General features: G+C 35.6%; 1 protein-coding gene across 2 annotated transcripts in view; it reads left to right on the top strand.

Annotated features, from left to right (window-relative positions):
- The window catches only part of SLC2A13 (solute carrier family 2 member 13), a 395,490-nt gene that overhangs the window by 49,781 nt on the left and 332,560 nt on the right, over window positions 1-13,149 (top strand). For both annotated transcript variants that reach the window (XM_041735867.1, XM_041735866.1), the window contains exon 2: window positions 2,632-2,791. In XM_041735867.1, the coding sequence (XP_041591801.1) occupies window positions 2,632-2,791 (160 nt within the window). The remainder of the gene's footprint in view (window positions 1-2,631; window positions 2,792-13,149) is intronic.

Below are 13,149 nucleotides of genomic sequence, written 5' to 3'. Positions count from 1 at the left end.
TTATATCTCCTCTATAGGGATGTTTTGACGATTCAGTAATCAATACCTGTGAAGTGTCAGATGTAGGCAGTTGTAACGCTGTTAAGTCAGTGTGAGCACTCATTTGACAGATCTTTGGGGGTTCTTTCCAATTCTAAATCCAATGAGTCTGTAATAGTAACAGTTTTTTTCTCTTTGCCATTCCCTATTACTTTTCAGGGTCCTAGTGTTTATTTTTAATAATTAATCTTTATAAGGCCTGAGGATATCTGTACTATTCTATCAAGTAAAATCTGTGGCTTTGTGACAAGCATGTGCTGCCTGAAACTGCAGTCCCGATTTCCTATGCTTAAATTCTCAGGCTGCGTAACTGAGTAAAGGTGTCTGGGTAAAGAGAGCAATGAATTCCTGTTACAGCCAGACCAAGCAGGAAAAGAAATCCAGACAATTACTGTTGTCTGCTTTTTTGGAAGCTTATTGAGATGTTCTAATTATAAAAGAACTAAAAAGAATATACAATTGATTTGTCAACATTTTCCTCAAATGTTTCCTCTTTCCAAGTTAGATGAAAGCCAATTTAATATTATGTGTTTCTTAAGTTGATTAGCAGTCAGATGGAGACATCCAGCTATTTAGGTGATGACTTAATTGTAAAGACTATTTTTACTTTGTCTACTAACAAATGTTTATTTTATGAAACTCATAAAATCTGAAGATTCTTTTTAGGTATATTTATGTATTTTGATAGACACTATAGCAGCAAATAATGGTGGAAACCACAGAGTGTATAGTTCTGAGATTTAATGGTCTGACTTGCATGCAGACTTATTACTAGGAGTTACTCAGTAGTACAGAAGCAGATATATATTAACTTAAATAAATCTTGTCTGTCCATTTGCTTGGGTCAAAGATGGAACCAAGTAAATAAAAATATGGCCAAGCCTATGACTAAAATAGGTGAAATGAGGGACAGTTGTGACATCAGGAGGGAATTCATCTCACAGAATAAATACCATGCAGTCCAAAACCCTTGGTTGAGGTGGGCATCTCTGACTGCCTAATAAAGAGGGAAGGGTAAAAGTCAGCTATGTGATTTATAGCACCCATAGACACAGACTGGGAAGCACAACTGTTGTAGTTACTGAGACCGGAGACAACTTTCTTGTGTTATCTGGAATGTGGTGAATAGCACCTTCAGCAGCCCTTTGTCCAGAAAATGCAGCAACAGGTTTCTTGGTGCTACTACCTTCAATATAGGGTATTTTTTTTGGCATTGTAAAGATTAATTCATTAAAAGCAGTTCCATGTGGTTATCTTATATAACCCATTAATGTTCTCGCTTAATCTAGAGACCAATTTATGGTATCTACAGCTAGAATAAGATTACATTTTCTTAGATACTCCTGCTTGATTTTTTTTTTTTTCATTTAGCCTTTGGCATGTATTGATTAGATACTAGTTTTAAGTTGAATAATTAGACACACCTGGAAATTGAAAGTGCCACTGAGAAGTGAGCTAGATATAGCCAAGAGGACCAAGATTTTCTTTTAAGAAGCAATTTTAGATTAGCCTAAAGTTGCAGGCCATAGAACTGTAGTTTCTAAAAACATAGTGAGCATCATGAGTCCTTGGAGGATTTTTAAAAGACCCATCTTCCATCTCTAGTTTTTTATTTCGTAGTTCTGGGTTGGATGAGGTGAAAACATCTTTATTAAAAAAAAAAAAGAAGAAGAAAGAAAAAAGGTTACATAAGAATTAAGTTCTAGAACTACTACCATAGGTTATGCTACATTAATTTGAGGTAGAAACAATTTTAAGCAGCTATAACATAAAGTTATCTCTTTTATGGTTAAGATCATATCTTCTGAAGGACTCTGAATTACCAAAGTATTGTCCATTGTAAGCTACTTCAAAAATCTGTACCTAGCCAATTGAATAGGTTGATTTACTCTATGGATTTCTTATTAGTAGGCCAATAAGAGTTTTGGTCTTTCCATCATTTGGAAATGATGACTTTGAATAGTTAATATGAGTCTGGGACAATTTCTTTTCTTATTGTCTGATTACATTTCCATATAGACTAAAAATATTTTGATAATTATATCCTATCTAGAGAGCATTTTCTTATTTTTAGTCCACAAAAATTATGAAGCATGCTTTATATACATTCTAAAGTTATGTGAGAGCTCTAGAGATAGTTCCATTTGTAGGCTTTCAGTGATAATATGAAAATAGATATCCACATATGTCTTTACTTATCTGCAGGAGTCAGTAGTTATAAACAAAATATTTAAGTATCTGGTAAACCTTTGCTTAAAGTAGAAAACCAAGGGAGGGCAGCCTGGGTGGCTCAGCAGTTTGGCGCCACCTTCAGCCCAGGGTGTGATCCCGGAGACCCCGGATGGAGTCCCACGTTGGGCTCCTTGCATGGAGCCTGGTTCTCCCTCTGCCTGTGTCTCTGCCTCTCTCTCTCTCTGTGTGTGTGTGTCTTTCATGAATAAATAAATTTTTTAAAAATCTAAAAAAAAGAAAACCAAGGGAGTATGTGTGTGTACGTGTATGTGTGTGTGTGTGTTTGTCTAGCACCATTGTTTATAACAACAGAGATCTTGAGTAAATGTCTTCTGTTGACTTTTCCTTGTTTCTTCACAGGCATTGCTTCCATGACAGTGCCCGTGTACATCGCTGAGGTCTCCCCACCCAATTTAAGAGGTCGATTAGTCACCATCAATACCCTCTTCATCACCGGAGGCCAGTTCTTTGCTAGTGTTGTTGATGGAGCCTTCAGTTATCTCCAAAAGGATGGATGGAGGTCTGTAAATTGTTTTTATATTTAATTTTCAAATCATGATTTTAGAGGATGGAAGAAACACTGAGGAATGATAGAAAAAATATAACTGGGTGTTTTGAATTATTATAACTAATTTATAAGTGGATGGCATTCAGCAAAATTGAAAGTGGACAAGAAACTGATATATTTTTTAACGACAGGTAAGGAACCTACCATTATAAATTGATATTTACAGATTTTTTAGCATTTAGGTGACATTTCTCACACTGTGTGTAATCTTTGGCAATATTTGTTTAAAAATGAATGCAGTGATAAATATGTATGTGGTTCTTGAATTGTTTCAGTGATTGACAAGGTGTTTATGAACTGCAAATATAACTAACATTCTTTTAGGATTTAAGAGTCTACATTCTGACCTGAATGAAAGAAAACCCACTCTTTAAATCTAAAGATTTACCTATATAAAAATATGTTATACGTATAAATTTAAGATACAAAAATTGTTCCTTGATCACTATTTGGCTTATTTTGGATCAAAAGAGATGAGAAAAATGTTTTTAAAACTTTGAAATATTTTAAAACCAAATATTGGGGTCCCTGGATGGCTCAGCAGTTTAGCACCTGCCTTCGGCCCAGGGCGTGATCCTGGAGTCCTGGGATCGAGTCTCACGTTGGGCTCCCTACATGGAGCCTGCTTCTCCCTCTGCCTGTGTCTCTGCCTCTCTCTCTCTCTCTGTGTCTCTCATGAATAAATAAATAAAATCTTAAAAAAACAAAACAACAAATATTTTGGAAACTAATCTTATGTTAAAGCTTAAAGATATAATAGGCTCTGGATTTTGATATCATACTTTATAGTAATCAAAACAACAGATTCATGTAACTGTTGAGGAAAATTTGCTAAAAGGTGCAGCAGGTTACACAATATTTTCTAACTTACGTTCTCTTGCCACCACGTGTTACAATAGATGTTTATTGAACATCTCTGTATGGTTGCGGGGATAGAATATTGAACAAGACAGACTCTAATCCTTAGATGCGTGGGGCTTCAGTGTTGAAATGAATTTTTAACAGCTGAAGGAAAAAGGGTTTGATGTGATATGGATGTAGGGAGTTAAGCTTCTATGTGAACAGCACAATAAATCATGTGCCTTGATGAGCTATTAAAGACTGAGACTGATGAAGTTTTATTAAAAGTTATGTGAGTAAGTTTCTGATGCCAATTAGGGCCTACATGTGTCAGGACCATTAAAGAGAGTACACAATTCTTAAAAGTATTAGTTCTTTCTGCAGGTCTTGCTAAACCACTTTCCACCTTTGAAGGAATGAATCTCTGCCAAAGGGAGAAATTACTGGAAAATTGAAGAAACATTTCATCTTTCTTTTTCCACTCTGTAGGTGAATAATATCTGTTACCAGCATAAACTGATACTTTGAGTTTTTCTTAGAAACTCAATGGAAGGCAGTTTTTCAATCCTACTTTAAGTGGATCTAAATTATTTATTTACATTAAGTAAAAAAAAAATTAAGGGTGCTGGGTAGCTCTTTTGGTTAAGTGTTTGACTCTTGGTTTCTGCTCAGGTCAGGTCATGATCTCAGGCTCTTGAGATCTAGCCCCACATTGGACTTGGCCTCCATGCTTAGCATGGAGTCTGTTTGGGGTGTTCTCTCCCTCTGTCCCTTCCCCCTGCTTGCTCTCTCTAATATAAGTAAATAAATATTTTTAAAAAACTTATTGATGTAACTAATATATATTATGCTTTATATATAATTATGGTAAATATAAATAATATATAATGTAAATCATATATATATGTGTGCTTTTATTAAAAATATTTTTAGGGGCACCTGGGTGGCTTGGTTGGTGGAAGATCTGACCCTTGATTTAAACTTCAGTTATCATCTCAGAGTTGTGAGATTAAGCCCAAGTTGGGCTTCATACTGAGTGTGGAGCCTGCTTAAAATTCCCTCTCTCCCTCTATCCCTCCTCTGCCCCACTAATGCATGTGTGCACATGTGCATGCAAGCTTGGGCTCTCTCTTAAGAAAAAATCTGTTTTCAAATGAAAATGTATAAAGTGCATAAGCTATGTTTTTTACTTAAGTATAGCAGTTTAGATATCTTTTCTGAGCACTGGTTAGAAAAGAGAGATCATACAGTATTGAAAATAATTTATGAATGCACTGTCCTTGTATAGAACTAGAGGTCTTGGGGTAGGCTAATATTAAAACACTTTCAGAGGCAAGGTGACTTAGACCCGGATTTAAATCTGTTTTTTACCTCTCATTAGCTGCAGATCTTGAATAAGTTACTTAGCTTCCTGAACTTCACTCTTGTAATTGTAAAAAATGAGACCAAAAGTACTTGTAAGATTATAACAGGATTTAAATTATTATATATTAAAGTATTCAGCCCACTGTTCGGCATGTGGCAGATAATCAATAAATGATGAATCACATTAGTACTTACTATTCTAATGAATGAATAAACGATAGATACCATTACAGGTAAGTCGTAAATGACGTTGAAGGAAAACACGTCCTATGGCTTCTGTTTTTCTTTATTGGTACAGATGAAGCTTGGAGGTGATAGAGAAGAGACTTAGAGAAAATAAATGTCATAGCTGCTGTAGAAAGTATAAGACAGAAAAGACTAGAGACAACAATGAGATGTTTCCACAGAACCATGAGATCCCACTGAAGTCAGAGCCAAATATTTGCAGTAAAGTTGAATGGCATACCTGTGCATTTTTCCCACAATACTAGATAACCAAGGGGTGAAAAAAAAATATAAGAGGATGGGAAAACTAACTTGGGCTGGTAGTCAACCAAATGCATTAACATATGGATCACTTGGAACTCACTTATTGTTTACATGAATATACATTCACTTATATCCACATGCAGACAGGTTTCCTTTTTTTACTGCTGAATTTTCTTCGTGCTACTCTCTTCCAGTATTGAGCATCCTTGGCAGTGTGTTTAAATTTTCTGACTTCTGGGTCAATAGGAGTGTGGTTACAAGCCAATAAATGTTGAAGTAATACCTTAACATCAACTTTGAAATTGTCAATAATTATAACTTATTTAAAATTATAACAAATAATTCATTTTTGTGGTGGTATATTTCAGAAATCCTCATTAAAATGTAGGTGTAAATGTTAAATATAAAATTTTTTCATGCTTATATTTTTGTATATTATAAAGTAAGATTTCCCCTATCTTCCAAGAATCCTGACATTTTAACATTTTTTATTTCCCTTTTTGACTTTATTGCCTCTGAGCTATCAAGTTCAAGTTACCAAACATTTGGTGTTATAGTATATTTCCAATGTTCCAGATTTTACTAGTTGAAAGTGATGAACCATTTTAGAGTCTGTTAGTAGTATTTGATCCTAACCAAAGTCTCGAGGTTGGTAGAACTGATGTATTTACAGTTTGCAGATTAAAAAATTACTCAGAAAAAGATTTAGTTGAGGTCACATGGCTGTTACATAGAGGAGTTTAGAGCCAGTTCTTCTTATTTGAAATCTAACTTCTTTCTTCCTCATTCTACTTGTTTATAATCTAAAATGTAGTTACTGAAAATTTTTACTGTAGCTATCAGATTAATACTTACAGAAAATGAAATTGATTAATCAGATAGAAAAACTTCTTAACCTTTGATGTTCTTGGAAAACTAACTCATTTTTGTGCCAGATGGATCAAAGCTACCCTTATCTTATTGTTTAGACATCATAGAAATAAATTCTTTTCTGCTGAACAACTAGAATATTAGTTTTTCTGGAAAAAAGAATTGCCAGTAGAGAATTGAACCTTGGTATTTGTCTAGCACTCTAGTGCTACATTCTTTTCTGGGAAAAATGTCATCCAGCTTCATGAGGAAAGAGGAATAAAGATTTTAAAGAGGTCATTAAAGATTAGAATTTTATAAAAACAACTTTATTGAGATACGATTCACATACCATTCAGTTTACCTGTTTAAAACATAATTCAGTGGCTTTTAGTATGTTCACAGAACTGTGTAGCTATCTCTGCAGTCAAATTTAGAATATTTTCATTGTCCCAGAAAGAAATTTTGTACCCTTTAGTTGTCATCCCTTAACCTTCCAGATCTTGCCAGCTCTAGGCAATCATTTTTTTTTTTTAAGATTTTACATATTTAATCATGAGAGACACAAAGAGGGAGGCAGAGACATAGGCAGAGGGAGAAGCAGGCTGCCTATGGGGAGCCTGATGTGAGACTTCATCCCAAGACCCCAGGATCATGACCTGAGACAAAGGCAGATGCTCAACCAGTGAGCCAGCCACCCAGGTGCCCTGCTCTAGGTGATCTTTTTTTTTTTTTTTTTACTTTTTTACTCTAGGTGATCATTAATCTACATTTTGTCTCTATAGATTTGCCTATTCTGGATATTTCATGTAATAATATGTGGTCCCTTGTTAACTGGCTTCTTTCACTTAACCATTTTTTCAAGATTCATTCATACTATATTTATTTTATTTCTTTTTATTGGCAAATAATGTGGATATACCACATTCCATTTATCCATTTATCAGGTGATGGACTTTTCAACTTTTGGCTATTATAAATAATGGTACTATGAACAATTCTGTACAACTTTTCAGGATGGACATGTTTTCAGTTCTCTGGTGTGGAATTTGTTAGGTCACGTGGTAACTGTTTATCCTTTCGAGGAACTGGCACACTGTTCTCTAAAGTGCTGCAATATTTTACATTCCCACTTACTAGTGTATGAGAAATCCAGTTTTTCTGCATCCTAGTAAACATTTATTTCCTGTCTTTTTGATTATAGTCATCCTAGGTGGGTGTGAAGTGACATCTCATTGTGGTTTTGATTTGCATTTCCCTGGTGACTCATGATGTTGAGAAGGGTTTTATTTTTACCTAATATAGTGCTTGTAAAGATGGAAGAGGTATTTTAGTAGTTAGTATTAATGGTACAAAGTTTTATCACTGCCTTTTTCTGTGCTGATATATATATATATTTTTAATTTTTATTTATTTATGATAGTCACACAGAGAGAGAGAGAGGCAGAGACATAGGCAGAGGGAGAAGCAGGCTCCATGCACCAGAAGCCCGATGTGGGATTCAATCCCGGGTCTCCAGGATCGCGCCCTGGGCCAAAGGCAGGCGCTAAACCACTGCGCCACCCAGGGATCCCTGTGCTGATATTTTTTAGTCTTGCTTATTGAACATAGATTTACTCACTACACCTCAAAAAATGAAAGTTTTCTTTTTTCATTGCTGAATTAAAGCTTGGGATGTCTCAGGCCCTCAATAAATATATAATAGAGTAAATTTAACAGCTGTCACTGTGATTGTGTAAAACACCTACCTGGGCATGCCACTGCTTAAATGATTCAAAGTCTCTGCATTTCCCACAGGAAAAAAAAATCAAGCTCTTACCATGGTTTGTGGTGTCTTCCATTATCCAATCTGTGCCTGCCTTTCTAGATTTTTATAATTTATCATTGCCTCCCTCCCTCTTCCTTTATACAACAGCCCTGCCTGTATATCCTGTACACCAATTACATCTTGTTTTTTCATGTTTTGGGTTTTTTTCCTTCTGCTCACTATACCTCTAATACTTTCCTACCCTGTCCTTTTTTTTTTTTTTTAAAGATTTTATTTATTCATGAGAGACAGAGAAAGAGAAAGAGAGAGGCAGAGGGAGAAGCAGGCTCCATGCAGGGAGCTCGATGCGGAACTCGATCCTGGGTCTCCAGGATCACACTGTAGGCTGAAGGCAGCACCAAACCACTGAGACACCCGGGCTGCCCACCTTGTCCTTCTTTACTGGTTCACCTGCTGTTCCCCATTTAAATTTCTCCTTTGTGTATCATGTGAAGCTGTTTCTGTCCCTTGTCCTTTCATAAGACTTTGTACATATCTTCACTGTTTTATCCACTTATTATTTTGAACTAATTACTTTGTCTTCTAATTCACTATGGAACTTCCTGAATGTCACTGACTTTGAACTAGTTTTTAGATCTAGGAAAGGGCCTGGAACATAGAAAATGCTCAATTAATTTTTATTGAACTGAGCCAAATTGATTTCAGCTCTAGGGAAGGGACTCTTAACTAAAGTGAAAAGGTATTGATTTTTAAACCAAAATATCAATTCATTAATATATGTTGAGGGAATACATTTACTTCGTAGATAGCTAGAAAACTAAATTATTAATCATAAGTGTTTCTTATTAAGGGTAAAAATCAGAGAATGAAAATTAGTTTCTAAGCCCATGTAGTTTTCCATCCCTAAAAATAATAGGCCACCCTGGCTCCAGAACACTTTTTTTTTTCCTGCTTTTTTGGACAGAGCTAGTTTTCAAATGAGTATTCTTCTATTTGTGATTGCATGAACTATCATGTGACTTACAGTGATAAGACTGGTATATCTATAGAGGGGCTGAACTATTTTCTTTCATGTTGATTTTTATTCATTTTATTCTCAGATTTAATTTTTTAAAGTTAGAGTTGTCTCACTAGTCCGCGTACAGCCGTTTGGTTAAGTATCTAAGTGTGTTAGCTATATTTACATTTTTCATTATTTACATTGTGCTTTTTGCATGTGTGTGCTAAGGAATAGAATTTGAGGAAATTTTTTTTTAAAGATTTTATTTATTCATGAGAGAGAGAGACAGGCAGAGGGAGAAGCAGGCTCCATGCAGGGAGCCCAACGTGAGACTCAATCCGGGGTCTCCAGGATCCCACTCTGGGCCAAAGGCAGCGCTAAACCGCTGAGCCACCCGGGCTGCCCGAATTTGAGGAAATTCAAGTGTGGAATGAGAAGCACTGAGTAGTAGTAGCAACATCTGCATGGGAGATTTTTCTACAATATCTTCAGGCTAATTCATGGACAGTGAGATTTGTTCTGAGTTCTCTGAAGAATTAGTGGACAGAGGTGGAGAAATGGGGACAGAATATAGGCTAGCTGAGGGCAGGATCAGGAGGCTTGAAACTGAGGTGCACAAGAGATGGGAGCCAGATTCTAGAGGTCTGTAGATTTTAGGCTAGAGGTTTTGAACTTTTATCTGCAGGCAAAGGGAAACTATTTTTGAGCAGAGCATGCTATAATGTAAGTCAAAGATTAACATGAGAGTGATGCTCAGAATTTATTGGAACTCTTGGCTCTTGGATGGTTGCAGAGAACATATTTATGAGGCTGTCACCAGAATATAGGTGTGAGGTAGTGAGGTGTTATTCTTGGAGACCTCAGTTAGTATGGAAATAAGTCATTGAAACAAAACTTTTTAGGGGGGCACCTCCTGGATAGTCTGGTGTGCTTGCTACTAGAGATAGATAAATAAGAAATGTACCTGTTCTCAGGCACCTCACAGACTAATGGAGAGACTACATCAGCGTGTTAATCAAATGATAGATAGTTCTGTGAGAACTCTTAGGGTGTGTGAATATCTTAGCTTTATGTTGGGAAGATATTTGAGCTGAGTCTTTATGAATAATAGCATTCCAGTCATAGTGAGAGAAAAGGAAATTCTAGGTGTAATAGAATTTTCAGAAGCCCAGTAAGTAGTGGGAAAGGACCAGTCAGTGTGGGCAATAGTGAGAAGTTTTAAAGCAGCTAGGTTAAGGGCTATGATTACTATCTGGGAATTTGAAGGTGACATGACATAGAAGGTAGCCTTTAGTGGGTATGAATAGAACTTTAAATCCTATGCACTCTCATCAGCAGTGCATTAAATCAGGTTTGTTTATCGAAAATACAGAAAATAATTTTAAAAATAATATAACTTTAGGGTGGAAAATTGGTGAGCCTCTCTCCCTCCTAATATTTTACAATTTAAAAAATCATTTCAATAAAGCTTTTAGAATGATACTTCAAAAAGACTTATATTTCTAAACAAATTTATGCTGGGGAAAGTATTCTTATAATTTAGTGCTTGTAGATCAGTGACATTTAGCTCCATACAAAAAAATACAGAATAGAAAGCTGCCTTAAAAATCTAACTGTGCAGTGGGTTTTTTAAGAAAGATGGATTTGGCTAACAGCTTGATTACAAGTACATGTCTTAATGCTGAAGATACTTGTAATTTCATTTTGGCAAAATTAGGATACAAGACTGTTTATCATAAAGGTATTGATAGTGTTGTGGGAGGAATACATTTAAGACTTGCTTTCATAGCACATAATTTATCTGAGCTCTAATATTTTTATGTAGCTAATGCTTCAGCAATTATACAGTGTTACTACAATCAGATGAGTTAATGGCTGTGAACATACGTACAACCTCTTACATGCTAGTAGATACTGTTTCCGGTCATCTCCAGAGAATCATGGGTTTATTTTCTATCTTGTATCTAAAGCTGGCAATAAAAATTTCCCTCATACCCAGCCATCTGAATTTTCCAGGTAAAAAGTAAATAGAGTTTGCTAATGAGAGTGGTTTGTATACAGCTCATCTCTCCTGAAGATGACCCTTATAAACCACAGACAGAATTTTAAAAACTTGACACTGGAAAACTCCAGCTCCAAGGATAGGTTGGAACTGAAGGGGACTTGATTCTTGAATGGCTCGTGGTGAGTCTACATTTATGGCTTTTTACTTGAGTGTAGTCCTCAATTCATAATGGACAGCGAGAACTTAACTAGAAAACTTAGTTTTATTGGCTTTACAGTCTCAGTGGCTAGAGTTTGGGTGGTCAGAGTGGGGTGAAATTTGAGGATGAAAATCCAGGAAAAGAATGATCCGTAGAGGAGGAAGCCCCCTAAATCTGAATATTTATTTGCCACAAATGTTTTATGGACCTCAGAACTCTGAATATACAGGAGAGATTCCTTGGAGCCTGTGGAAAACAACAGTTGCAGGATGATAAAAGCTGAGAGAGATTGTATTTCCTGCTTGTATGAGGAGTGACATATTTGGAGTTTGAAACTTGAGGTTACAGCTCAGGCTTTCCATTAGAACTGCAGAAAGACTGTGCCATGGAAGTGAAGACTGTGGCATGACTAAGGATTTGCCTTAAGATCAACCCGAAACTGAAACAGATTCACCCTAACCAAGTATAAAACCAAACCTCCACAAACTCAAGGAAGCTGAGAGGTAAAAGTCTACATTATTCTGAAGAAAAGAATAAAATCTGGAGTCTCTACAGTTAATCATTCACAATCCTCAGAACACAAAAAATTATTAGACGTGAATAAATGGAACTTATGACACATAACTAAAAAAAATTGGACAATATAGACAAATCTCAAGATAATGCAGATGTTGAAATTAGCAGAAAAGGACTTTAAAGCAGCTATTATTAATAATGTTGAAAGATTTAGCAAACAAGGTAGTCATGCTGAGTGACCAGATGGTGATTCTCTGCAAAGAAAGGCAGCCTATATATTAAAAAATAAAAGCCAAAAAGAAAATTTAATAGTGTTGTAAGTACAGTCTCTGAAATTAACATCTAAAAAAATTCATTGGATGGGCATAAGAGAAAATTGAATATGAGAGATGATAGGGCTTAGGGACTTGAAGGCAGATCCATTGATACCACCTAATTTGAAAAAGAGAAAAAGTTGAAAAAGAAAGAGGCTTAAGTAACCTAGGGCATAATGTTGAATATTCTTATATACCTCTAATTAACACTAAGTAGTCTAATATACATATAATTGAAATCCAAGAAAGAGAGAATGAAGAAAAAATATGTTAAAAAAAAAAAAAGAGAAAGGCTGCAAACTTCCAAAATGTGGTGAAAACAATAAGTACTGATTCCAGAATATAGTGAATCCCAAGTAGGATAAATATAAAGATGAACATATGCAGGCATATCATAGGCAACCGGTTGAAAACAGAAGACACATACAGGGAAAGTTAGGATCCAAGAAAAAAAAGACATGTTACATGAAGAGGAACGGCAATACAAATGATGACTGACTGTACATCAGGAACAGTGGGAGATCTGGAGACAATGGCATGTCATCGTTAAACTACAGTTGACCCTTGAACAACATGGGTTTGAACTGCATGGGTCCACTTACCAGAATTCTAGTACAAATATGGTAGAGTACTATAAATGTATTGTCTCTTATGATTTTCATAGTAACCTTTTCTTTAGCTTTTTTATTTTAAGAATATGGTACATAATACATATCACATACAAAATATATATGTATGTAAATGTTAATCGAATGTTACTGGTAAGGCTTCTAGTCAGCAGTAGGCTATAAGTAGTTAAGCTTCTAAGGGAGTCAGAACTTATGTTTGGATTTTTGATGGCACAGGGTGGGTATTCCTCACTCCTACATCGTTCGGGGTCAGCTGTACTGAAAGAAAAATGTCAATCCAGTAAAATATTCTTCAAAAATATAGGTAAAATAAAAACATTTTCAGACAAAGTAAAA

Source organism: Vulpes lagopus, chromosome 21 (assembly GCF_018345385.1).
Source record: "Vulpes lagopus strain Blue_001 chromosome 21, ASM1834538v1, whole genome shotgun sequence".
NCBI classification, from domain to species: Eukaryota; Metazoa; Chordata; class Mammalia; order Carnivora; family Canidae; genus Vulpes; species Vulpes lagopus.
The sequence above is the reverse complement of the archived record's forward strand: the minus strand, read 5'-3'. Positions and strand labels throughout refer to the sequence as shown.